Source organism: Delphinapterus leucas, chromosome 3 (genome assembly GCF_059928025.1).
Source record: "Delphinapterus leucas isolate spDelLeu-1000000601 "Yukka" chromosome 3, BTC_Dleu_Yukka2, whole genome shotgun sequence".
Taxonomy (NCBI): domain Eukaryota; kingdom Metazoa; phylum Chordata; class Mammalia; order Artiodactyla; family Monodontidae; genus Delphinapterus; species Delphinapterus leucas.
The window spans coordinates 77,114,032-77,138,664 of record NC_143131.1 but is presented as its reverse complement, the minus strand read 5'-3'; the positions used below and the strand labels follow the sequence as shown (position 1 = coordinate 77,138,664).

Here is a 24,633-nt window from a genome sequence, read left to right as displayed (position 1 = left end):
TGAAAAAACCCAAATTTTAAATAAAGATGCACAGTGAGGTTCTGGTTCAAGATGGCAATGTAGGAATAGCCTGAACTCACCTCCTCTCACAGACGCACTGAATCTGCAGCTACATATGGAACAAATTCCTCTGGAAAAAAAACCCCTAAAAACTAGCTAAGTGATAATTACACATTGAGCAAAAGAGGAAAAGCCACATCAAAGTGGGTAAGAGAGGCTGAGACACAATCTTGTCATAAACCTCGCCACTGGTGGGGTCACCCACAATCAGGAAGGGACTCAAAACCTGGAGCTTGAGGCCACATCAGACACCCCAGCATTTAAGACCTGCACCTGTGAGATGAGATCCCAAAATATCTAGCTTTGAAAACCAACAGGGCTTGCATCCACAAGATCCACAAGGCTACAGTGATCTGAGAAATGTCTATTAAAGATTCATGCGCTAGGACTCATCCTGGGCCAGAAACAGAAGCACCTGATCTCATCCAGACTTTATGTGAAAGAGGCTCATTTGCTAATCTTAAAGCATCTGCCTGAGGGACAGGCATCTAACTTAACACAAATTTAGGGGCCTGCTGGGATACTCTTAGGGACAGATGCTGATGGGCATCATTTTTTTTTCTTTCCAGTGGGTGCCACCTTTCCAGTCCCCCTCTGTCTCACTCCAGCAGGCAGGTGCCATCTGCATACTCTCCCTCTGCCATGCTTCAGAGTGCTAGTATCTCCTGGATGAACTTTTACAAGCATCTGGGGCCACAGCTTCTGTGGTTGCCGTCAAGGGGACACCCAGTGATCTCCTGGCTTTGGCTGCCACGGGGGGCTTGTGTTCCTGGGTCTCACTGGGCTGTAACAATTGAAGAGAGAGATCTCCACAGACTGCCAGGCCCATAGATAGCAGACTGAAACACATACATAGTCTTTCTAAGAAAGAGGCCTATTGGCTCATCCAGGAGCTTTGGCCTGAGAGAGGCAGGCTTCTGGTTTAGCACACATCTAGGCAGCCTCTCAAGGAATGGAGGCTAGTAAATGCAATCTTTGTGCTCTCCTTCTGCATCACTCCAGCTCACTAATGTCTCCCAGAAAGAAGATTATTACCCTTCTCTAGTACCCCCAATTATTGCAGGTGCCACCAGGGGACACCTCTATATCACCTGGCTCTGGTGGTCAGCTGAGCTTACAGTCACAGGTACCACAGGACTGTAACTAATTGAGAAAAAGGTTTTATACAGCTATCACTCCCAGGGTACAAAAAGAGACAACAGGCCAAGGAGCCTGAAATTTCTGTGAAAGAGGCCTATTAGTACATCATCACAGCTGCTGCCTGAACAGCAGGCCTCTAATTAAATACACATCTAAGGGCTGATTGTAATCCTTTCCATAGACCTAGGAGGGTGGGTGCTATCTTTGTGCTCTCCCTCTGCTGTGCTCCAGAGTGCCATTATCTTTTGGAGGAGAGCTGGTATATACTTCTGGTATCTTTATGGCTGCCACTGAGGGGATGCCCTTTGATTGCCTAGCTACAGTGGCCAGGGGTCACCTGGTGTTCCTGGGTCCCACAGGACTGTAACAGTCAAAGAGACAGTTCTTGGCAGGCTACCACCTTCAGGGCACAGATAGCAGACTGAAACACAACCTTAGTCTTTCTGTTAAAGAGGCTATATGCTTGTCCTGGAGCCTAAACCCGAGGGGCAGATTTCAGGTTTGGCACACATCTAGAGGTGTATGGAGGCGCTCTCAGGGAAGATATGCTTGGGAACCATCTTTGTGCTCTCCCTTTGCCTCACTATTGCTCACTGGTATATCCCAGACAGGAGTCTATACACTCATCTCGAACCCTGAATATTGTGACTGCTGCCCATGGGACACTTCCAGATTATCTGATTCTGGTGGCTAGTGGGGCTTACGCTTGCAGTCCCACTGAACTGCATACACTTGCATACTTTAAAGGGTGCTACATGAGGGTCTGGCTTCTGATTAGCCTAAATCTAGGTGTGGACTGACTATCCCCCCTTTTGGGACACTGACAGGTCTTGGAACAACCTCAACTACTGTGAGCTATTAAAAATAAAATAGGCTGCTTGGACAAGCACAAAGGTTTGAGAGACAACCAAGAGCTAGGCCAGGGTTGAATAATGAAGTTAATCTCCCACACTACATCACTACTTCAAAACTGGAGAGGTAGCTGTTGCAAAAAGATAAGAATATGTTCCAAAGGAAAGAATATGAAAATACTTCAGAAAAACACCTTAATGAAATGGGGGTAACTGATTTACCCAATAATGGGTTCAAAGTCATGGTCATAAACATGCTCATTGGACTTAGGAGAAAAATGGATAAACATAGCCAGAATTTCAACAAAGAGTTGGAAAGTACAAGAAAGTATGAAACAGTAGTCACAGACCTGAAGAGTACAATAACTGAAGTGAAAAATATACTAGAGAAATTTAAGAAAAGACTAGATGAAGAAGATAGGATCAGTGAACTCAGACACAGAGCAGTGGAACTCAACCAGAGTAGCAAAAAGTAAAAAGCTTGAAAAAAGGTGAAGACAGTTTAAGCAACTTATGGCACAATATCAAGCATACTACCATTTGCATTATATGGGTCACTGAAAGAGAAAGAGAAAGGGGCAGAAAACATATTTCAAGAAATAATGGCTGGGGACTTCCCTGGAGGCCAGCATTATCCTGATACTAAAATTAGACAAGGAATGTAACAAGAAAATTACAGACCAATATCTGTGATGAACATAGATGCAAAAATCCTCAACAAAATATTAGCAAACCAAATCCAACAATATATCATAAACCATGATCAAGTGGAACTTATTCCAGGGATACAAGGACAGTTCAATACCCACAAATCAATCAACATGATATATCACATTAACAAATTGAAGAGTACAAATCATATGATGATCTCAACAGATGATTTCATTTGATAAAATTCAACATATGTTTATGATAAAAACTCTCAACAAAGTGCATATAGAGGGAACATACCTCAACATAATGAAGAACATATTTGACAAGCCCACAGCTAACATCATACTAAATGGTAAAAAGCTGAAAGCTTTTTCTCTAAGACCAGGAACAAAGCAAAAATGCATATTCTCACCACTTTTCTTCAACATAGTATTGGAAGCCCTAGCCAGAGAAATTAGGCAAGAAAAAGAAATAAAATGCATCCAAATTAGAAAAGGAAGAAGTGAAACTGTGACTGTTTGCAGATATATACTATATATAGAAAATCCTAAAGACTCCACTAAAACACTAGAACTCACCTCCCCCCACGAACACATTAAAAATACAATGACACATGGAACAATCCTCACCAAAATCTAACTGGAAACTGGCAGGAAGACTCCTGTACAAACAACACTGTGAGAAAGATCCACACGTAATCAGGTAGGAAGGGTTGCAAAGCAATCAGGTAATGCCCCTGGGAAGGGACTTAGAGGAAAAGGGAAAATGCATGGGCAGAGACCCACCCTGGGGAGTGAGTGGTGAGAGCCATAGGTTGGGTGCCCCAGTCCTGGGTCATATACCAGGCAGATGAGCTCCCTTAGCTGGCTGGAGGACAGCAGGGACTAATAGGGCTGTGGAAGCAAGGACTCTGTTCGTGAAGGGTGCACGTGTGTTGGCCTGACACAAAGGCAGGGCAGAGAGGGCAGTTAGAGGACTTCCCTCGTGGCTGCTGGGTTTCCTGTGATTCCTTGGCACCTGCCCCAGTCTGATCCAAAGGAATGATCCAGCTCCACTTATTCCACAGTGTGGCATGGGATCTAGGGCTGCCATGGCTGGGAAGAAAACTTGACTGTGGTACACAGAGGTGATGTGGTCCTGGGGTGGAGCCTAGGTGGGACACTGGTGGCCACTGTTAGTGCTTATTCAAGCAGAGTATCAAAACCAGCACAGAATTCTGCAGCAGCTCTACTGCAGTTCACACGCTGATACACTGCTGAGAGTCCATGAGGGACCCACTTGCCCGGCAAAACAGCTCCACAACAGGGCAGGGGTGGCGTAGGCTGGGGGCAGTGATCAGCTGTGAGGGACAAAATGGACTTCCACCTGAGGCTGCATCTGAGCAAAGTGAGGAAACAATTGCAGGCACCTGTACAGGAAGTACATCTGAGGCAGCTTAGAACTCGGTCTGGGGCCAAAAGGAACTGAGACCATGTGTGGGCCCAACCCGCTTCAGAACTCCCCATGCTGGGGAAAGGGTTCTGGTGCTGGGAGAGATGGAAGAACATACTTAAAGGGAACTGAGTCAGCATGGGCATGACCCTAAGTACTTCCACTGCAGCAACATGGGATCAGACCCTGTCCCTGATAGGGTGGAGATAACTTCATTCCAGTCTTCAGCTTTAGCACCTCCATCTCTATCCCCACATCTTACTAAGGTGATAGCTGCTAAAAAACTGTTAAAACTAACAAATGAATTCAGTAAAGTTGCAGGATACCAAATCAATATACAAAAATCTGTTGCATTTCCATACACTAATAGCAAACTGTCAGAAAGAGAAAGTAAACAAACAAACAAAAAAACCATTTACAATTGCATGAGAAAAGAATAAAATACCTAGCAACAAATTTAACCAAGGAGCAAAAAGACCTGTACACTGAAAACTATAAGACATTGATGAAAGAAATTGAAGATGACAAAATAAATGGAAAGATATACCATGCTAATGGATTGAAAGAATTAACATTATTAAAATTCCATACTAAAGTTTGGACCTGCCGAAGAGGCAAGAGACTTTTTCTTCCCTCTTTGTTTCCTGGTGCGTGAGGAGAGGGGATTAAGAACGCTGCTTAAAGGAGCTCCAAAGACTGTCGCGAGCCGCGGCTAACAGCGTGGACCCCAGAGACGGGCATGAGACGCTAACGCTGCTGCTGCCGCCACCAAGAAGCCTGTGTGCGAGCACAGGTCACTATCCACACCCCTCTTCCGGGGAGCCTGTGCAGCCCGCCACTGCCAGGGTCCCGGGATCCGGGAACAACTTCCCCGGGAGAACGCAAGGCGTGCCTCAGGCTGGTGCAACATCACGCTGGCCTCTGCCGCCGCAGGCTCGCCCCACACTCCGTGCCCCTCCCTCCCCCCAGCCTGAGTGAGCCAGAGCCCCCGAATCAGCGGCTCCTTTAACCCTGTCCTGTCTGAGCGAAGAACAGACACCCTCCGGGGACCTACACGCAGAGGCGGGGCCAAATCCAAAGCTGAGCTCCTGGGAGCTGTGAGAACAAAGAAGAGAAAGGGAAATCTCTCCCAGCAGCCTCAGAAGCAGCGGATTAAAGCTCCACAATCAACTTGATGTACGCTGCATCTGTGGAATACATGAATAGAAAACGAATCATCCCAAATTAAGAAGGTGGACTTTGAGAGCAAGATTTATGATTTTTTCCCCTTTTCCTCTTTTGGTGAGTGTGTATTTGTATGCTTCTGTGTGAGATTTTGTCTGTATAGCTTTGTTTCCACCATTTCTCCGAGGGTTCTATCCGTCCATTTTTTAAAAAAATTTTTTGCTTAATAATTACTTTTTATTTTAATTACTTTATTTTATTTTACTTTATCTTTGTTCTTTCTTTCCTCCCTTCCCTCCTTTAGACAACGAATCATCCCAAATTGAGGAGGTGGACTTTGAGAGCAAGATTTATGATTCATTCCCCTTTTCCTCTTTCTGTGAGTGTGTATGTGTACGCTTCTGTGCGAGATTTTGTCTATATAGCTTTCCTTCCACCATTTGTCCGAGGGTTCTATACGTCTGGTTTTTTTTCTCTTAATTATTTTTTTATTTTAATGACTTTATTATATTTTATCTTATTTATTTTATTTTACTTTATCTTCTTTCTTTCTCTTTTTCCTTCCTTCCCTCCTTCCTTCCTCCCTCCCTCTTTCTTTCTTTCTTTCTTTCTTTCTTTCTTTCTTTCTCCCTTTTATTCTGAGCCGTGCGGATGAAACGCTCTTGGTGCTGCAGCCAGGAGTCAGTGCTGTGCCTCTGACGTGGGAGAGCCAACTTCAGGACACTGGTCCACAAGAGACCTCCAAGTTCCACATAATATCAAACAGCGAAAATCTCCCAGAGATCTCCATTTCAACGCCAGCACCCAGCTTCACTCAACGACCAGCAAGCTACAGTGCTGGACACCCTATGCCAAACAACTAGCAAGACAGGAACACAACCCCACCCATTAGCAGAGAGGCTGCCTAAAATCATAATAAGTCCAGACACACCAAAACACACCACCAGACGTGGACCTGCCCACCAGAAAGACAAGATCCAGCCTCATCCACCAGAACACAGGCACTAGTCCCCTCCACCAGGAAGCCTACACAACCCACTGAACCAACCTTAGCCACTGGGGACAGACACCAAAAACAACCGGAACTACAAACCTGCAGCGTGCAAAAAGGAGACCCCAAACACAGTAAGATAAGCAAAATGAGAAGACAGAAAAACACACAGCAGATGAAGGAGCAAGATAAAAACCCACCAGACCTAACAAATGAAGAGGAAATAGTCAGTCTACCTGAAAAAGAATTCAGAATAATGATAGTAAAGATGATCCAAAATCTTGGAAATAGAATAGACAAAATGCAAGGAACATATAACAAGGACCCAGAAGAACTAAAGATGAAACAAACAACAATGAACAACACAATAAATGAAATTAAAAATACTCTAGATGGGATCAATAGCAGAATAACTGAGGCAGAAGAACGGATAAGTGACCTGGAAGATAAAATAGTGGAAATAACTACTGCAGAGCAGAATAAAGAAAAAAGAATGAAAAGAACTGAGGACAGTCTCAGAGACCTCTGGGACAACATTAAACACACCAACATTCGAATTATAGGGGTTCCAGAAGAAGAAGAGAAAAAGAAAGGGACTGAGAAAATATTTGAAGAGATTATAGTTGAAAACCTCCCTAATATGGGAAAGGAAATAGTTAATCAAGTCCAGGAAGCACACAGAGTCCCATACAGGATAAATCCAAGGAGAAACACACCAAGACACATATTAATCAAACTGTCAAAAATTAAATACAAAGAATAAATGTTAAAAGCAACAAGGGAAAAACAACAAATAACACACAAGGGAATACCCATAAGGTTAACAGCTGATCTTTCGGCAGAAACTCTGCAGGCCAGAAAAGACTGGCAGGACATATTTAAAGTGATCAAGGAGAAAAACCTGCAACCAAGATTACTCTACCCAGCAAGGATCTCATTCAGATTTGATGGAGAAATTAAAACCTTTACAGACAAGCAAAAGCTGAGAGAGTTCAGCACCACCAAACCAGCTCTATAACAACTGCTAAAGGAACTTCTCTAGGCAAGAAACACAAGAGAAGGAAAAGACCTACAATAACAAACCCAAAATAATTAAGAAAATGGGAATAGGAACATACATATCAATAACTACCATAAATGTAAATGGACTAAATGCTCCCACCAAAAGACACAGATTGGCTGAATGGATACAAAAACAAGACCCATATATTTGCTGTCTACAAGAGACCCACTTCAGACCTAGAGACACATACAGACTGAAAGTAAGGGGATGGAAAAAGATATTTCATGCAAATGGAAACCAAAAGAAAGCTGGAGTAGCAATTCTCATATCAGACAAAATAGGCTTTAAAATAAAGACTATAAGAAGAGACAATGAAGGACACTACATAATGATCAAGGGATCAATCCAAGAAGAAGATATAACAATTGTAAATATTTATGCACCCAACACAGGAGCACCTCAATACATAAGGCAAATACTAACAGCCATAAAAGGGGAAATCGACAGTAACACATTCATAGTAGGGGACTTTAACACCCCACTTTCACCAACAGACAGATCATCCAAAATGAAAATAAATAAGGAAACACAAGCTTTAAATGATACATTAAACAAGATGGACTTAATTGATATTTATAGGACATTCCATCCAAAAACAACACAATAAACATTTTTCTCAAGTGCTCATGGAACATTCTCCAGGATAGATCATATATTGGGTCACAAATCAAGCCTTGGTAAATTTAAGAAAATTGAAATTGTATGAAGTAACTTTTCCCACCACAACACTATGAGACTAGATATCAATTACAGGAAAAGATCTGTAAAAAATACAAACACATGGAGGCTAAACAATACACTACTTAATAACGAAGTGATCACTGAAGAAATCAAAGAGGAAATAAAAAAATACCTAGACACAAATGACAACGGAGCCACGACGACCCAAAATCTATGGGATGCAGCAAAAGCAGTTCTAAGAGGGAAGTTTATAGCAATACAACCCGACCTTAAGAAACAGGAAACATCTCGAATAAACAACCTAAACTTGCACCTAAAGCAATTAGAGAAAGAAGAACAAAAGAACCCCAAAGTTAGCAGAAGGAAAGAAATCATAAAAATCAGATCAGAAATAAATGAAAAAGAAATGAAGGAAACGATAGCAAAGATCAATAAAACTAAAAGCTGCTTCTTTGAGAAGATAAACAAAATTGATAAACCATTAGCCAGACTCATCAAGAAAAAAAGGGAGAAGACTCAAATCAATAGAATTAGAAATGAAAAAGGAGAAATAACAACTGACTGCAGAAATACAAAAGATCATGAGAGATTACTACAAGCAACTCTATACCAATAAAATGGACAACCTGGAAGAAATGGACAAATTCTTAGAAATGCACAACCTGCCAAGACTGAATCAGGAAGAAATAGAAAATATGCACAGACCAATCACAAGCACTGAAATTGAAACTGTGATTAAAAATCTTCCAACAAACAAAAGCCCAGGACCACAGGTCTTCACAGGCGAATTCTATCAAACATTTAGAGAAGAGCTAACACCTATCCTTCTCAAACTCTTCCAAAATGTAGCAGAGGGAAGAACACTCCCAAACTCATTCTACAAGGCCACCATCACCCTGATTCCAAAACCAGACAAGGATGTCACAAAGAAAGAAAACTACAGGCCAATATCACTGACGAACATAGATGCAAAAATCCTCAACAAAATACTACCAAACAGAATCCAACAGCACATTAAAAGGATCATACACCATGATCAAGTGGGGTTGATTCCAGGAATGCAAGGATTCTTCAATATACGCAAATCAATCAACGTGATACACCATATTAACAAATTGAAGGAGAAAAACCATATGATCATCTCAATAGATGCAGAGAAAGCTTTCAACAAAATTCAACACCCATTTATGATAAAAACCCTGTAGAAAGTAGGCATAGAGGGAACTTTCCTGAACATAATAAAGGCCATATATGACAAACCCTCAGCCAACATCGTCCTCAATGGTGAAAAACTGAAACCATTTCCACTAAGATCAGGAACAAGACAAGGTTGCACACTCTCAACAATCTTATTCAACATAGTTTTGGAAGTTTTAGCCACAGCAATCAGAGAAGAAAAGGAAATAAAAGGAATACAAATCAGAAAAGAAAAAGTAAAGCTGTCACTGTTTGCAGATGACATGATAATATACATAGAGAATCCTAAAGATGCTACCAGAAAACTACTAGAGCTAATGAATGAATTTGGTAAAGTAGCAGGATACAAAATTAATGCACAGAAATCTCTGGCATTCCTTTACACTAATGATGAAAAATCTGAACGTGAAATCAAGAAAACACTCCCATTTACCATTACAACAAAAAGAATAAAATATCTAAGAATAAACCTACCTAGGGAGACATAAGACCTGTAATCAGAAAATTATAAGACACTGATGAAAGAAATTAAAGATGATACAAATAGATGGAGAGATATACCATGTTCTTGGATTGGAAGAATCAACAGTGTGAAAATGACCTTACTACCCAAAGCAATCTACAGATTCAATGCAATCCCTATCAAACTACCACTGGCATTTTTCACAGAACTAGAACAAAAAATTTCACAATTTTTATGGAAACACAGAAGACCCCGAATAGCCAAAGCAATCTTGAGAATGAAATACAGAGCTGGAGGAATCAGGCTCCCTGACTTCAGATTATACTACAAAGCTACAGTAATCAAGACAGTATGGTACTGGCACAAAAACAGAAAGCTAGATCAATGGAACAGGATAGAAAGCCCAGAGATACACCCACGCACATGTGGTCACCTTATCTTTGATAAAGGAGGCAGGAATGTACAGTGGAGAAAGGACAGCCTCTTCAATAAGTGGTGCTGGGAAAACTGGACAGGTACATGTAAAAGTATGAGATTAGATCACTCCCTAACACCATACACAAAAATAAGCTCAAAATGGATTAAAGACCTAAATGTAAGGCCAGAAACTATCAAACTCCTAGAGTAAAACATAGGCAGGACACTCTATGACATAAATCACAGCAAGATCCTTTTTGACTCACCTCCTAGAGAAATGGAAATAAAAACAAAAATAAACAAATGGGACCTAATGAAACTTCAAAGCTTTTGCACAGCAAAGGAAACCATAAACAAGACCAAAAGACAACCCTCAGAATGGCAGAAAATATTTGCAAATGAAGCAATTGACAAAGGATTAATCTCCAAAATTTACAAGCAGCTCATGCAGCTTAATAACAAAAAACAAACAACCCAATCCAAAAATGGGCAGAAGACCTAAATAGACATTTCTCCAAAGAAGATATACAGACTGCCAACAAACACATGAAAGAATGCTCAACATCACTAATCATTAGAGAAATGAAAGTCAAAACTACAATGAGATAGCATCTCACACCAGTTAGAATGGCCATCATCAAAAAATCTACAAACAATAAATGCTGGAGAGGGTGTGGAGAAAAGGGAACCGTCTTGCACTGTTGGTGGGAATGCAAATTGATACAGCCACTATGGAGAACAGTATGGAGGTTCCTTAAAAAACTACAAATAGAACTACCATATGACCCAGGAATCCCATTACTGGGCATATACCCTGAGAAAACCATAATTCAAAAAGAGTCATGTACCAAAATGTTCATTGCAGCTCTATTTACAATAGCCCACAGATGGAAACAACCTAAGTGTCCATCATCGGATGAATGGATAGAGAAGATGTGGCTCATATATACAATGGAATATTACTCAGCCATAAAAAGAAACGAAATTGAGCTATTTGTAATGAGGTGGAAGGACCTGGAGTCTATCATACAGAGTGAAGTAAGTCAGAAAGAGAGAAACAAATACCGTATGCTAACACATATATATGGAATTTAAGGAAAAAAAATGTCATGAAGAACCTAGGGGTAAGACAGGAATAAAGACACAGACCTACTAGAGAATGGACTTGAGGATATGGGAGGGGGAAGGGTAAGCTGTGACAAAGCGAGAGAGAGGCATGGACATATATACACTACCAAATGTAAAATAGATAGCTAGTTGGAAGCAGCTGCATAGCACAGGGAGATCAGCTCAGTGCTTTGTGACCACCTAGAGGGGTGGGATACAGAGGGTGGGAGGGAGATGCAAGAGGGAGGGGATATGGGGATATATGAATACATATACCTGATTCACTTTGTTACACAGCAGAAACTAACACAGCATTGTAAAGCAAGTATACTCCAATAAAGATGTTAAAAAAAAAACGATGTATCTACACAAATGAACGAAGGCAGCAAATATGTAAATATATAGATAAATATAAAAGACAATGTTTCTTAGTTTTAATATCTTTTTCTAAGATAATGAATGATTTAAAGCAAAAGTGATAACAATGTATTATAAAATTTTCAACATATGAAGAAATAAAATATATAACATGAATAGCACAAAGGTTGGAAGAAGGGAAATAAAGTATACTGTTGTAAGGTCTATACTATATGTGACATATAATATTACTTGAAGGCAGAAAAAAAAATTCCATACTACCCAACGTAACCTACAGATTGAATACAATCCCTATCAAAATTGCAATGGCATTTTCCACAGAAATACAACAGAGTCATATACAAGGGTATCTCCATAAGGCTAGCAGCCAATCTAAGAAATCAGCAGGACAGAAGGAGTGGCATGATATATCCAAAGTGTTGAAAGAGAAAAATGTGCAAACTAGCATACTCTCCTAAGCAACATTATCATTTAGAATCAAAGGAAAGATAAATAATTCTCAAATAAGAAAAAACTAAAACAGTTCATCAATACTAAACCCACGCTAAAAAAATGTTAAAGGGTCTTCTCTAAGTGGGAAAGAAGTAAGAATCCATAGAAAATGGAAAATCCCACAAGGAAAGGCAAATACAAAGAACTGAGGATCAACTACTTAAATAAGCTTTTACTTTAGTTTGTTTAATACTTAAATATGTATGAAGATTAAAAGAGAAAAAAATGTAGAAACAACTATAACTACAATGAAAAGTTAAGGGATAAACATGAAGATGTAAAACATGACATCAAAAATACAAAAAGTGGGACTTCCTGGTGGCACAGTGGTTGGGGTCCGCCTGCCGACTCAGGGGACATGGGTTTGTGCCCCGGTCCGGGAGGATTCCACATGCCACAGAGCGGCTGGGCCTGTGGGCCACGGCCACTGGGGCTGCGCATCCGGAGCCTGTGCTCCACGATGGGAGAGACTACAGCAGTGAGAGGCCCACGTACCGCAGAAAAAAAAAACAAAAAAACCCCACAAAAAGTGGTGGAGGGGAGTACAAAATGTAGATGTTTTAGAATGTTTTTGAACTTAAATGACTACCAGTTTAAAACATGTAGATATAGTTATAGGTCAATATATATAAACCCCATGATAACCACAAATCAAAAACCTACAATAGATATATAAAAATAAAAAGAAAGGAGCACAAGCATACTACTAAAAAAATCATCAAACCAGAAGGGAAGAAACAAAAAGTAGAAGAAATGAACAGAGAATAACTACAAACACAACTAGAAAACAAGTAATAAAATGGCAAAGTACGAACCTATCAATAATTTATCTAAATGTCAATGGACTAAATGCTCTAGTGAAAAGACATAAGGTGGCTGATTGGATGAAAACCAAGACCCATCTATATGCTGCCTATAAGACTCAATTCTGAGCTAAAGGCACAGACTAAAAGTGAGGGGATAGACAGATATTGCATGAAAATGGAAATGACAAGAAAGCAGGGGTAGCAATACTCATATCAGACAAAATAGACTTTAAAACAAAGCCTATAACAAAGACAAAGAATGGCATTACATAGTGATAAAGGGATTAATAAAAGAAGACGATATTGTTCTCATTAACATATATGCACCCAATACAGGAGCAGCTAAATACATAGAGCAGATACTAACAGACATAAGGGAGAAATCAACAATAATATAACAGTAGAGGATTTTAACACCCCATTTTTATCAATGGACAGATCATCCAGACCAAAAATCAATAAGGCAACAGTGCTCTTAAATGACATAATAGACCAGTTGTACTTAGTAGCTATCTATAGGACATTACATTAAAAAACAGCACAATATAGATTCTTTTCAACTGTCCATGGAACATTCTCCTGGATGGATCACATGCTAGGCCACAAAACAAGTCTCAACAAATTTAAAAAGACAGAAATTGTATCAATTATTTTTTTCCAACCACAACAATATGAAACTAGAAATCAATTACAGAATGAAAAATGGGAAAAGAACAAACACGTGGAGATTAAATAACATGCTACTAAAAAACCAATAGGTCGGGCTTCCCTGGTGGCACAGTGGTTGAGAGTCTGCCTGCTGATGCAGGGGACAAGGGTTTGTGACCCGAACCAGGAAGATCCCACATGCCGCGGAGCGGCTAGGCCCGTGAGCTATGGCCGCTGAGCCTGTGCGTCCAGAGCCTGTGCTCCGCAACAGGAGAGGCCACAACAGTGAGAGGCCCATGTACCACACACACACACACACACACACACACACACACACACACAAAACAATAGGTCAATGAACATATCAAAGAGGAAATCAGAAAATACCTCGAGACAAATGAAAATGGAAATGTAACTCTCCAAAATCTATGGGATGTGGCAAAAGCACTTCTAAGAGGAAAGTTTATAGCAATACAGGCCTACCTTAAGAAACAACTCAAATAAACAACCTAAGCTACCATATAAAGGAATTAGAAAAAGAAGAACAAAGCCCAAAGTCAACAGAAGGATATAAATAAATATCAGAGAGGAAAGAAATAAAATAGAGGACAGACACCCACCCACCCCCACAAAAGAAACATTAGAAAAGATCAGTTAAACCAAGAGCTAGTGTTTTGAAAAAATAAACAAAATAGATAAAGCTTTAGCTAGGCTCACCAATAAGTAGAAAGGACCCAAATAAACATAATAAGAGAGGAAAGAGGAGAAATAACAACTGATACCACAGAGATACAAAAGAATTCTAAGAGAATACTATCAACAGTTATATGCCAGCAAGTTGGACAACCTGGAAGAAATGGACAAATTTCTAGAAACATACATCTTGCCACGACTGAGTCAGGAATAAATAAACAATTTGAACAGACTGATCATTAGGAGTGAACTTGAATTTGTAATTTAAAAATCTCCCAACAAACAAAAGTCCAGGACCAGATAGCTTCACAGGGGAATTTTACAAGACATACAAAGAAGAGATAATACTTATCTTCCTCAAACTAGTCCAAAAAATTGATGGGGACAGAATACTCCCAAATTCATTCTACAAGACCAGCATTACCCTGATTCCAAAACCAGACAAATACACTACCAAAAAAGAAAATTACAGGCCAATACCTTTGATGAATACTGATACCAAAACCCTCAACAAAATATTAGCAAACCAAATCCCGTAACACATAAAAAGGATGATCCACTATTATCAAGTTAGATTTATTCCAGCGATGCAAGGATGGTTCAATATTCACAAATCAATAAATGTGATACACCACATTAAAAATAGGAAGGATAAAAAATTACATGATCATCTCAATAGACGTAGAAAAAGCATCTCACAATATTCAACATTCGTTCATGATCAAAACTCTCATCAAAGTTGGTATAGAGGGAAAAAATCTCAACATATTATGACAAACCTATAGCTAATATTATACTCAATGGTGAAAAGCTGAAAGCCTTTCCTCTAAATTCAGGAACAAGACAAGGAAGCCCACTCTCACCACTTCTATTTAACACAGTCTTGGAAAACCTAGCCACCACAATCAGATAAGAATGAGAATAAAGGTCATCCAAATCAGAAGGGAAGAAGTAAAACTGTCACTATTTGCAGATGGCGTGATATAGAAAACCTTAAAGTCTCCTCTAAAAAATTATTAGAACTAATAAGTGAAGTAGGTAAGGTTGGTGGATACAAGATTAATATACAGAAATATGTTGCTTTTCTATACACTAATAATACACTATCAGAAAGAGAAAGTTAAAGAAAATTCCATTTAAAACTGCATCAAAAAGAATAAAATACCTAGAAATAAATTTAACCAAGGAGGTGAAAGGCCTATACTCTGAAAAGTATAAAACATGGATGAAGAAAATTGAAGATGATACAAAGAAATGGAAAGATATCCCATGCTCTGGGAATGGAAGGATTAATATTGTTAAAATGGCCAAACTACTCAAAGCACTCTACAGATTTAATGCAATCCCTATCAAAACACCCACGACATTTTTCACAGAACTAGAGTAAATAATCCTAATATTTATATGAAACTAAAAAAGACACTGAATTGCCAAAGCAATCTTGAGAAAAAGAACAAAGCTGGAGATATCACCCTCCCTGACTTCAGACTATATTATAAAACTAAAGTAATCAAAATAGCATGGTACTGTCACAAGAACAGAAACATAGATCAATGGAACAGAATAAAGAGCACAGAAATAAATCCACATCCCTATGGTCAATTAATCCATGACAAAAGAGGCAAGAATATACAATGGAGGAAAGACAGTCTCTTCAATAAGTGGTGCTGGAAAAACTGGACAGCTACATGTAGACAAATTAGAGTAGAACATTTCCTCACACCATATACAAAAGTAAACTTAAAATGCATTTAAAAACCTAAATGTAAGACCTGAAACCAAAAGAAAAAAAAATACTCCTAGAAGAGAAGATAGGCAGAACACTCTTTGATATAAATTGTAGCAATATTTTTCTGTCTCCTAAGGCAAAAGAAATAAAAGCAAAACTAAACAAATGGGACCTAATTAAACTTAAAACGCTTTTTAGGAAACACATTGAGAAACGCACTGCAAAGAGAAAATGAAATGAAAAGACAACCTACTGAATGGGAGAAAATATTTGCAAATGATATGACCAACAATGGTTAATACCCCAAATATATAAACAGATAATTCAATTCAATATCAAACAAATAACAACACAATCAAAAAAAAAACAATAGACATTTTTTTTCTAAAGAAGACACACGGATGGCTAACAGGCACATAAAAATATCCCGAAAATCACTAACTATTAAAGAAATACAAATCAAAACCACAATGAGATATCACCTCACAACTATTAGAATGGCCATCATCAAAAAGTCTACAAATAACAAATGTTGATAAGGAAGTAAAGGGAACCTTGCTACAATGTTGGTGGGAATGTAAATTGGTGCAGCCACTATGGAAAACAGTGTGGAAGTTCCTCAAAAAACTAAAAATAGGACTACCATATGATCCAGCAATTCCACTCCTGGGCATATATCCAGAAAAAAATGAAAACGCTAATCTGAAAAGATACATGCACTCCAATGTTCATCAAAGCACTATTTATAATAGCCAAGATATGGAAGCAACCCAAAGTGTCCATCAATATATACAACTGAATATTACTCAGCCATAAAAAAGGCTGAAATTCTATCATTTGCAGCAGCCTGCATGGAACTACAGAATATTATATTTAGTAAAATAAGTCAGACAGAGAAATACTATATATGATATTGCTTATATGTGGAATCTAAAAAATAAAATAAATGAATGTATATAGCAAAACAGAAACAGACAGATACAGAAAACAAACTAGGGGTTATCAGTGGGGAGAGGAAAGGGGGAGGTGCAAGATGGAGTTATGGAATAAGAGATATAAACCATTATGTATAAAGTAGTTAAGCAACAAGGATATATTGTACGGCACAGGGAATAGTAGCTATTATTTTGTAATAAGTTTTATTAGAGTATAATCTATAAAAATACTGAAACAATAAGCTGTACACCTGAAACTAATATATCAACTTAACTTCAATAAAAATATTTTTTAAATAAAAGGAACACTTGTATGCACACAAGTAACAAAAATAAAATCTCTACATCGTTTTTTTTGGCTGTGCTGTGCAGCTTGCGCTATCTTAGTTTCCCAACAAGGGATCAAACCCGTGCCCCCTGCAGGGAAAGCATAGAGTCCTAACCACTGGACTGCCAGGGAATTCCCAAAGTCTCCACATCCTGACAGAAAAATAAATGTATTCCACTTATAAAATTAAAGAGTCATGGGCATGTAGTTACTGTACAACATGATGACTATTGTTAATAATTCTGTATTGCATATTTGAAAGTTGCTAAGACAGTAGATCTTAATAGTTCTTAACAGGGGGAAAAAAAATTGTAACTATGTATGAAGGATGTAACTAGACTTATTGTGTTGATTTCACAAGACAGTTGACCCTTGCACATGTGTTTGAACTAGATGAGTCCACTTATAAACTAACTTTTTTCAATAGTAAATACAGCACTACATGATTTGCGGCTAGGTATCAAGAATACTGAGGGTAAGCTATAAAGTTATATGGGAATTTTCCACTGTGTGTATATACAAAAATTAAATCATTATATTGTACACTTGAAACTAATGATGTTATATGTCAATTACACATCAATGAAAAAATGCACAGCAGAGTCCAAGCTTTAACACATCATCTTTAACCCAACTACATAGTACTAATAAATGAAATATAACAAATAAAAAATAGAGAATCAAAGATGGGCTCAAAAGTAAAATAAATAGATTAGAAATGAATTGAGAATCTATATGTTCAAAATTGCACCCCTGTACTGACTTCCAGCATGACAGTGTAAAAAAGTCTACTGACCTGCTCCCGAAATGAAAAGTTAAAAGAACAAATGAACAAACAAACACCATTTAAAGGCTCTGAAAATGGTTCAGAAGGCAAAGAGCACATCAAGAAACAACTATTCCAGAAAATCTATGAAAATTTGGTAAAAAAAGGGCTAGAGTGTGTGGTATTTAAACTAACACTGCTCTCTCCCTCTCTGCTTCAAGCAAGGCAGAGGCTCCATTCTGGAGGGCTGCAGCCAATAACATGGGGTTCCCTCTCTCCCAAATTCCCAATCTGAGAACCTTCTACATGTGTGAGGAGCAACATTCAACATTTTTCATCCCATCGTCAACTACCTAGTGCAGAGGCTGAGTCCTTGGCAAGGGAAACAAGAGGTGAGGACTCTTCCAGCACGCCCCCACACAACTAATGGAATGGAGGCTCTATCTTAGGTGTGGTGCATTGAAAATACTGGAGCCCGGATCACCTTTGCCCTGCACATAAGGCAGTGTTTCCACACTAGGAAAGACAATTTTTTTGTGTGGTCCAACTTACCAATCTTTTCTTTCTTTTTTTTTTTTTTTTTTGTGGTACGCGGTCCTCTCACTGTTGTGGCCTCTCCCGTTGCGGAGCACAGGCTCTGGACGTGCAGGCTCAGTGGCCATGGCTCACGGGCCCAGCCGCTCTGCGGCATGTGGGACCTTCTTGGACCGGGGCACAAACCTGTGTCCCCTGCATCGGCAGGCGGACTCTCAACCACTGCGCCACCAGGGAAGCCCACCAATCTTTTCTTTTATGGTTCATTTTTTTTTTCTACCCTGTTTACGAAATTTTTGCCTTTCCCAAGAACATGAAGTTATTCCCCTGTTTTCTCCTAGAAGCTTTATTACTTTACCATTTATATTTAGGTCTATGACCCATTTTGAACTTTTTGTGTATGATGTTAAGGTAAAAGGCCATGATTTTTTTGTGTGTGTATGTCTATAAGAATATAAGTTCTCTATTTTGGCAAACAAATTCTCTCATGCTTGGAATTTACGATCTTTTGTTGACACTGTTTGGTATGAGTAGTAGTGGGCAATATTTAATATTCTTAAAGAATTAATCTAAGAACCATAATGCACTTTGAATACAATTGAGATGTATTGTTGGAAACATTCCATCAATGAGTGTTTTAGTCCCAGGATTGGTGTCATGAGACAAAGACCACAGATTGAAGGTCCCTCATAACTAGAAGCAAATGGCTGTGCTACTGGAGAGTAGTGAGGAGCACTAAGATAATGGCCAAAATACCAGATGAGACAGACCAGCCCATACCTCAATGTACCCTACTGTAGGATTCCCAGTAACAGGAGAGGAGAAAAGTCACCTCAATGACTTTTTTTTTTTACCTCAATGTCTTTTGGGTTCTAACAAGAACCCAGCATAGGCACAGAGGCTTCTTGCCCCACATCCATAAGGACACATAAGTTTCCCCTACACCCAACACTATCTCAAGAATTAAGAGGTAGAAAGGGGGCCAAATGTCAAATGATTTATATTCCTGATGGAAAGTTTATTCATTGGATTGAGTAAACATATAACAGAGAAACAATTTTAATTGGAAAAGGTTAACTTTACCTGGTAAAATTTACCTTAGCAAAATTAAGAGCTATAGAACAAGATGAGATCATTTATAGAAAATAAAGTTACTGCACATATGAATTGTGTTGTGATGTATACTGTTTTTAACTCTAACCTGGTAAGCATTGGTACAGTTAAGAGGTACACAGGCTCAGGATGTTTCACCTTAGGCAATAAAATTTATAAGCTGAATTGGTTACCTTGAAGCCAAATAGAGAGGGAAGGCTGAAGAAGCTTTTCCTTCATGCAGGTATCTGATGCTGTGCCAGGAAGTTTTAAGAATAACAACAGGAATGGAGTTGATGGGTCATTTCAGTTGAACTGTTCCCTGGTGGCTACAGTGGGCCTAGAACCACAGAGTGGAGAGACAGAATTTGCTCTGATAGTTGCCGACTAGAGAGCCTTTGCTATCGGCAGAGAATACTGATAACGGCTTTCAAACTTCCACACAGTAATGCTTTCTTCCGATGAATTCTTATTCCAGGAAACCTAAAATATAAAAGAGATATGAAGGTTAAGAAGGTTATTTAGACAGTATCTATCTGCTTTCTTATAATATCCCTAAAGTAATTCCATAGCACTTTGAAAATCACTGAGGGAAGTGCCAGTTCAAGACAGGTCAGCTGAACAGACACAACTAACCTGGGCTCTGATACAGTTTGGCTGGAATCTTTTGCCTCAGGCTAACATGCTGAGAATGGCTTCCCAGAGAAAGTGAGCGATCTGCTGGGGAAATGTCTTCCTGGAAATAATATGGATGTTGAGGTCTAAAACAAAGACTGCTAGCTGTACCTGCAACATCCATTCTCCCTTTTGTCCTGTGAAGCACATGGTCACCTTGAATCAACATAACATTTCCTAGTACTTAATAGCAGGTAGTGTTAAAAGTTTCAGAAATGGAGACCTGACTGAAATAAAGACTGCAGCCTGGGAAACACAGATTCAACAAACACTTGAATTGTGTTCTACCAGACTACAAAATGGGAGAGGCTTATAAAGGCAAAAAGTTGCAAGGCCACAGTTAATTATTTGAGTTGTTTTTCAAGAATTATGATTAGAGCTGGCAAGAAGTGAGGGTGCTTGGTAAGCATGGATTGGTTGGGGTCTGAAATGGTTGCACAGTTACAAAGGGAGACCTTGAGACGATAAGGTTGCAGCTGGCAAGTGTTGTTCTGAATATGCTGGTGGTGTCCTTGGGCCTGGAACATTTCAAAGAAAGTTCAAGTTCTCAGTGATGCAGAGACCAGAGACCATATCCTCAATGGCCACCTGACTCCATTCTGTGTGCCCAAACTGTGATTACTCCATTATAATTTCAATCTGTTATTAGTAGTTATGTGTGACTGTATGTCTAAGTACTGACATATAAGATATAAACAAAAATGTTGTGAGCAACTTCTGGCTGGGAAATTCTTAAAGGACTCTTCCTTCTGGCTGGAAGGTGGGCATAATGTCCAGAGTTAGAGCAGCCACTTTTATCGGTTGTAGATGGCACATATTGAGCTCGACAGAACCACAAAAATGTAGAAACCTGGTTCACTGATGATTGGAAAACTAGTCCTGGGGTACCTACACTTATGTGTGTGAGAAATAAACTTCTATCTTGCTTAAACTGCTGTTATTTGGTTTTTAAAAATCACAAACAGCTAAATCTTAACATCTAAACAAATAAATGATATAGGAGAAAAATATCACATAGCAAAGCTCGAGGTTACACTGTTCCTCTGAAAAAGGTACAAAATTGACTGGGGGTTGGGGGGAGGGAGACAGAAAGACAAACCAGGAGGGAAATTCTCTTCCACAAGGATAAAACCCTTCTTAGTTTAATAACTGTGAGAGACTTCAGCTTACCTTTCTATTTTCCACCCCTATATCCTGAAAGTAATTGTGACTAGGAAAAGCCCTATCTACTGACTCAGAGCCTCATTTTTCCCTCCTGTTTAGAAAACCTCCACTTACACAACTACAGGAAAAATTAATGCCATGATTTACTTTGAAATGCTTTTTTTTAAAAAAAAATATAACTCAATGGCTCAATAGAAGATGAATATGTAAACAGTTATATGACAAAGCTAGTACAGTATAATAAAATGTTAACAAGAGAGTCTAGGTAGTGGGGACACATGTCCACTGTACTATTATTTTAACTTTCTTTATGTTTGTATATATTCATGATAAAATATTGGAAGGAAAAACATTCTAGTTACCTCTAAAGTAATCAACATAACCCATTTTACAAAGACCTAAACAGAAAATCACGGATCACCAGATATTCGCAGAAAATCAATCAAAGACAAGGATGACAATAAACAGAATAACCAACCTTAGAGGAAAGAGAGATGGTTGAGGAAACAGAAGAAAAGAATTTTCAGATGATATTGTAAACATAAAAGAACATTCTACTATGTAAAATAAGCAATCAGAAAATAAGAAATATTTCTTGAAAATTAAATATATTATATCTGAATATTTTTAAAAATTCAATGACGTTAAACCTATCTTGAATTTAAATAACATTAAGAGCTAAAACTTATTGAGTCCAAGTCACCATCACTGTTCATCTAGATGAACAAAATAGCCTCACAAATTGTCTGCCTAGTTCTATACTGACCCCTTACAGTCAATTCTTAAAGCAGCCATAGAGACCCTTTTAAAATCAGATAGTGTCTCTCCTCTACTTACAGTGACTCCCCTTTTCATTCAGAGTAAAAAGTCTTAACAATAGCCTCCATGATCCCTCATTCACACATCCCTCTTTCCTCTTCTACTACTCTTCTTTGTTTTCTTCTTTCCAGCCACTTTGGCCTCCTTAGAACTGTTTGAACAAGCCAGGTATCTCCCAAACTTAGTGTTTTTGATCTAGTTTTTCCACCATTGATTAGTTTTGCCTCTTCTAGAATTTCATATAAATGAAATTATAACCAGCATACCTTTTTTGCATGCAAGGCTTCTTTCACTCAGCTTAATGTTTTGAGGTTCATTCATGTTGTTCCAGGTATTAGTGGCTTGTTCCTTTCCATTGTTTAGTAGTCTGTTGCATGAATATACAAAAATATGTTTATGCCACTGTCTGATGGACACCTGGATTATTTATAGTTTGGGGCTATTGTAAATAAACTGCTGTGAATATTCTTATATATTTTAATTTATCTATTGGCTTTTTACATTTCTTTGCATTTCTTTTAGTGGTTATTCTAAGTATTAAAACGTATATCCTTAACTTTCTATAGAGTATAAACATACATTCACTACTTACCCCACCCTGCCCTTTATGGCATAGCTAACTTTCATATGTACTATATCAAAAGATATAATAAGCCTTACTAGACAATGTTATAATTTTTGTTTTAAACAGTTATATGTATTTTAGTGAAATTAAGAGGTAAAACATATATTTACTGAGATATTTGCTACTTTTGATGCTCTTTCTTCCTGAAGATTTGAATTGCCATTTGATTTTATTTCCCTTCCTTTAGCATTTCTTGTAGTGCAGATCTGCTTGTGATAAAGTCTTTTACCTAAAACTTTTTATTTCACCACTCTTGAAGGATATTTCACTAGATACAGAATTCTGGATTGACTGTCTTTTTCTTTCAGCACTTCAAAAACGATCTACTCTCTTCTGGCTTCCACTGTTTCTGATGAGAAGACCCAAGTTCTGATCATTTGGATCACTGTTCTCCTATATGAATGTGTCATTTTATTCCTGCAGCTTTCAAGATTTTCTCTTTATTGTTGGTTCACAGAAGTTTGACTTTCTTGTGCATAGGTATGCTATTTTTGTGTTATGTATGACCAAGTTCACTGACTCTATCTTCACAATCTCCATTCTTCTGTTAAGCCCATCAAGTGAATTCTTAAAAATTTCATATATTTTGTTGTTTTGTAATAGAATTTCCATTTGGTTCTTTATTATAAATTTTATGCCTCTGCTGAGAATTCCTGTATTTTCATTCAATGTGAGTATTCTTTTCCTTTAAGTCATTAAGTATAGTTATATACTTATAGTTCTTTAAGTCCTAATGATTCCAACAATGAATTAGCTTGGGATCAGTCTCTATTACTTGTCTTTTCTCTCTTAGGAGAACTCACACAACTCATCATATAGTTGTACTCACAGCTCAGATTTACTACAGGAATGTAGTGTGTGTGTGTGTGTGTGTGTGTGTGTGTGTGTGTAAGAAAGAAAGCTCATTATAAGGATGAGGGAGTATATCTTAAAAGCCCACTGACCACATTCAACATTAAATATATCAAGTTCCAGTGAATATTGGGAGGCGGAATAAGTTTCTGAGGGTATTTGGGAATAATCAGGTTGCCCACAATACAGACATCAGTACATAAGAGGATTAGAATGAAGAAGAGTTAAGAGTAAATTTTGTGCTTAAAGAAATAATTGTGGAGAACTAGGAATAAGAGAGTTCAGAATTGAGATATAAACTGGAAGGGAAAGTTCATAAAAGTACCAAGAAGAGATTGAAGAATTACTCAGTCCTAATATTCCAAAGAGAAAGTACCATTTCAAGCTTGAAAACATGATTTTTACATAATTATTTGACATATTTTAAAATTCATAGTTTCTCTTATTTATATATATATATATATATATATATATATATATACACATACACACACACATATATGTCACAGTATGACATATATTGAATATGTGGTGCTTGGGGGTGGGGGAAATAAGCAGAAATCCAAATTTTTCTTGTAATACTACAATCTAAAACTTCTTTGTCAGATGTTTTTCCCTAACCCTAGATTATTAGCTAGGCATGCATTATGGCTTTTCTGTTTACATTAGGATAATTTTGGAATGTCTCAATCTTAGTTATTTAAAAATCCAGTATGATCTAAATCACTTTAAATGTTTCCTATTCATTGCTTCTCTTCATTCTTTCTTCTTTTTTTTTTTTTTTTTTGGTCTTCCACACTTTTTCTGCCTTCTCTGATTTTAATTGAACATTTTATGATTCCAGTTTCCATCCTCTCTTAAGATACCAATTAAAACTT

General features: G+C 38.2%; 1 protein-coding gene across 4 annotated transcripts in view; it reads right to left on the bottom strand.

Moving 5' to 3' along the window:
* Nucleotides 1-24,633, bottom strand: part of LOC111184341 (uncharacterized) — a 73,584-nt gene that overhangs the window by 45,621 nt on the left and 3,330 nt on the right. For 3 of the 4 annotated variants that reach the window (XM_089908392.1, XM_089908393.1, XM_089908394.1), the window contains exon 2: nt 19,815-20,103. In XM_089908392.1, coding sequence (XP_089764518.1) covers nt 20,008-20,103 — 96 coding nt within the window. In that variant the 3' untranslated portion in view covers nt 19,815-20,007. Of the gene's footprint in view, nt 1-19,814; nt 20,104-22,544; nt 22,646-24,633 lie in introns of all 4 variants that reach the window. The other variant, XM_089908395.1, reaches the window with a different exon arrangement.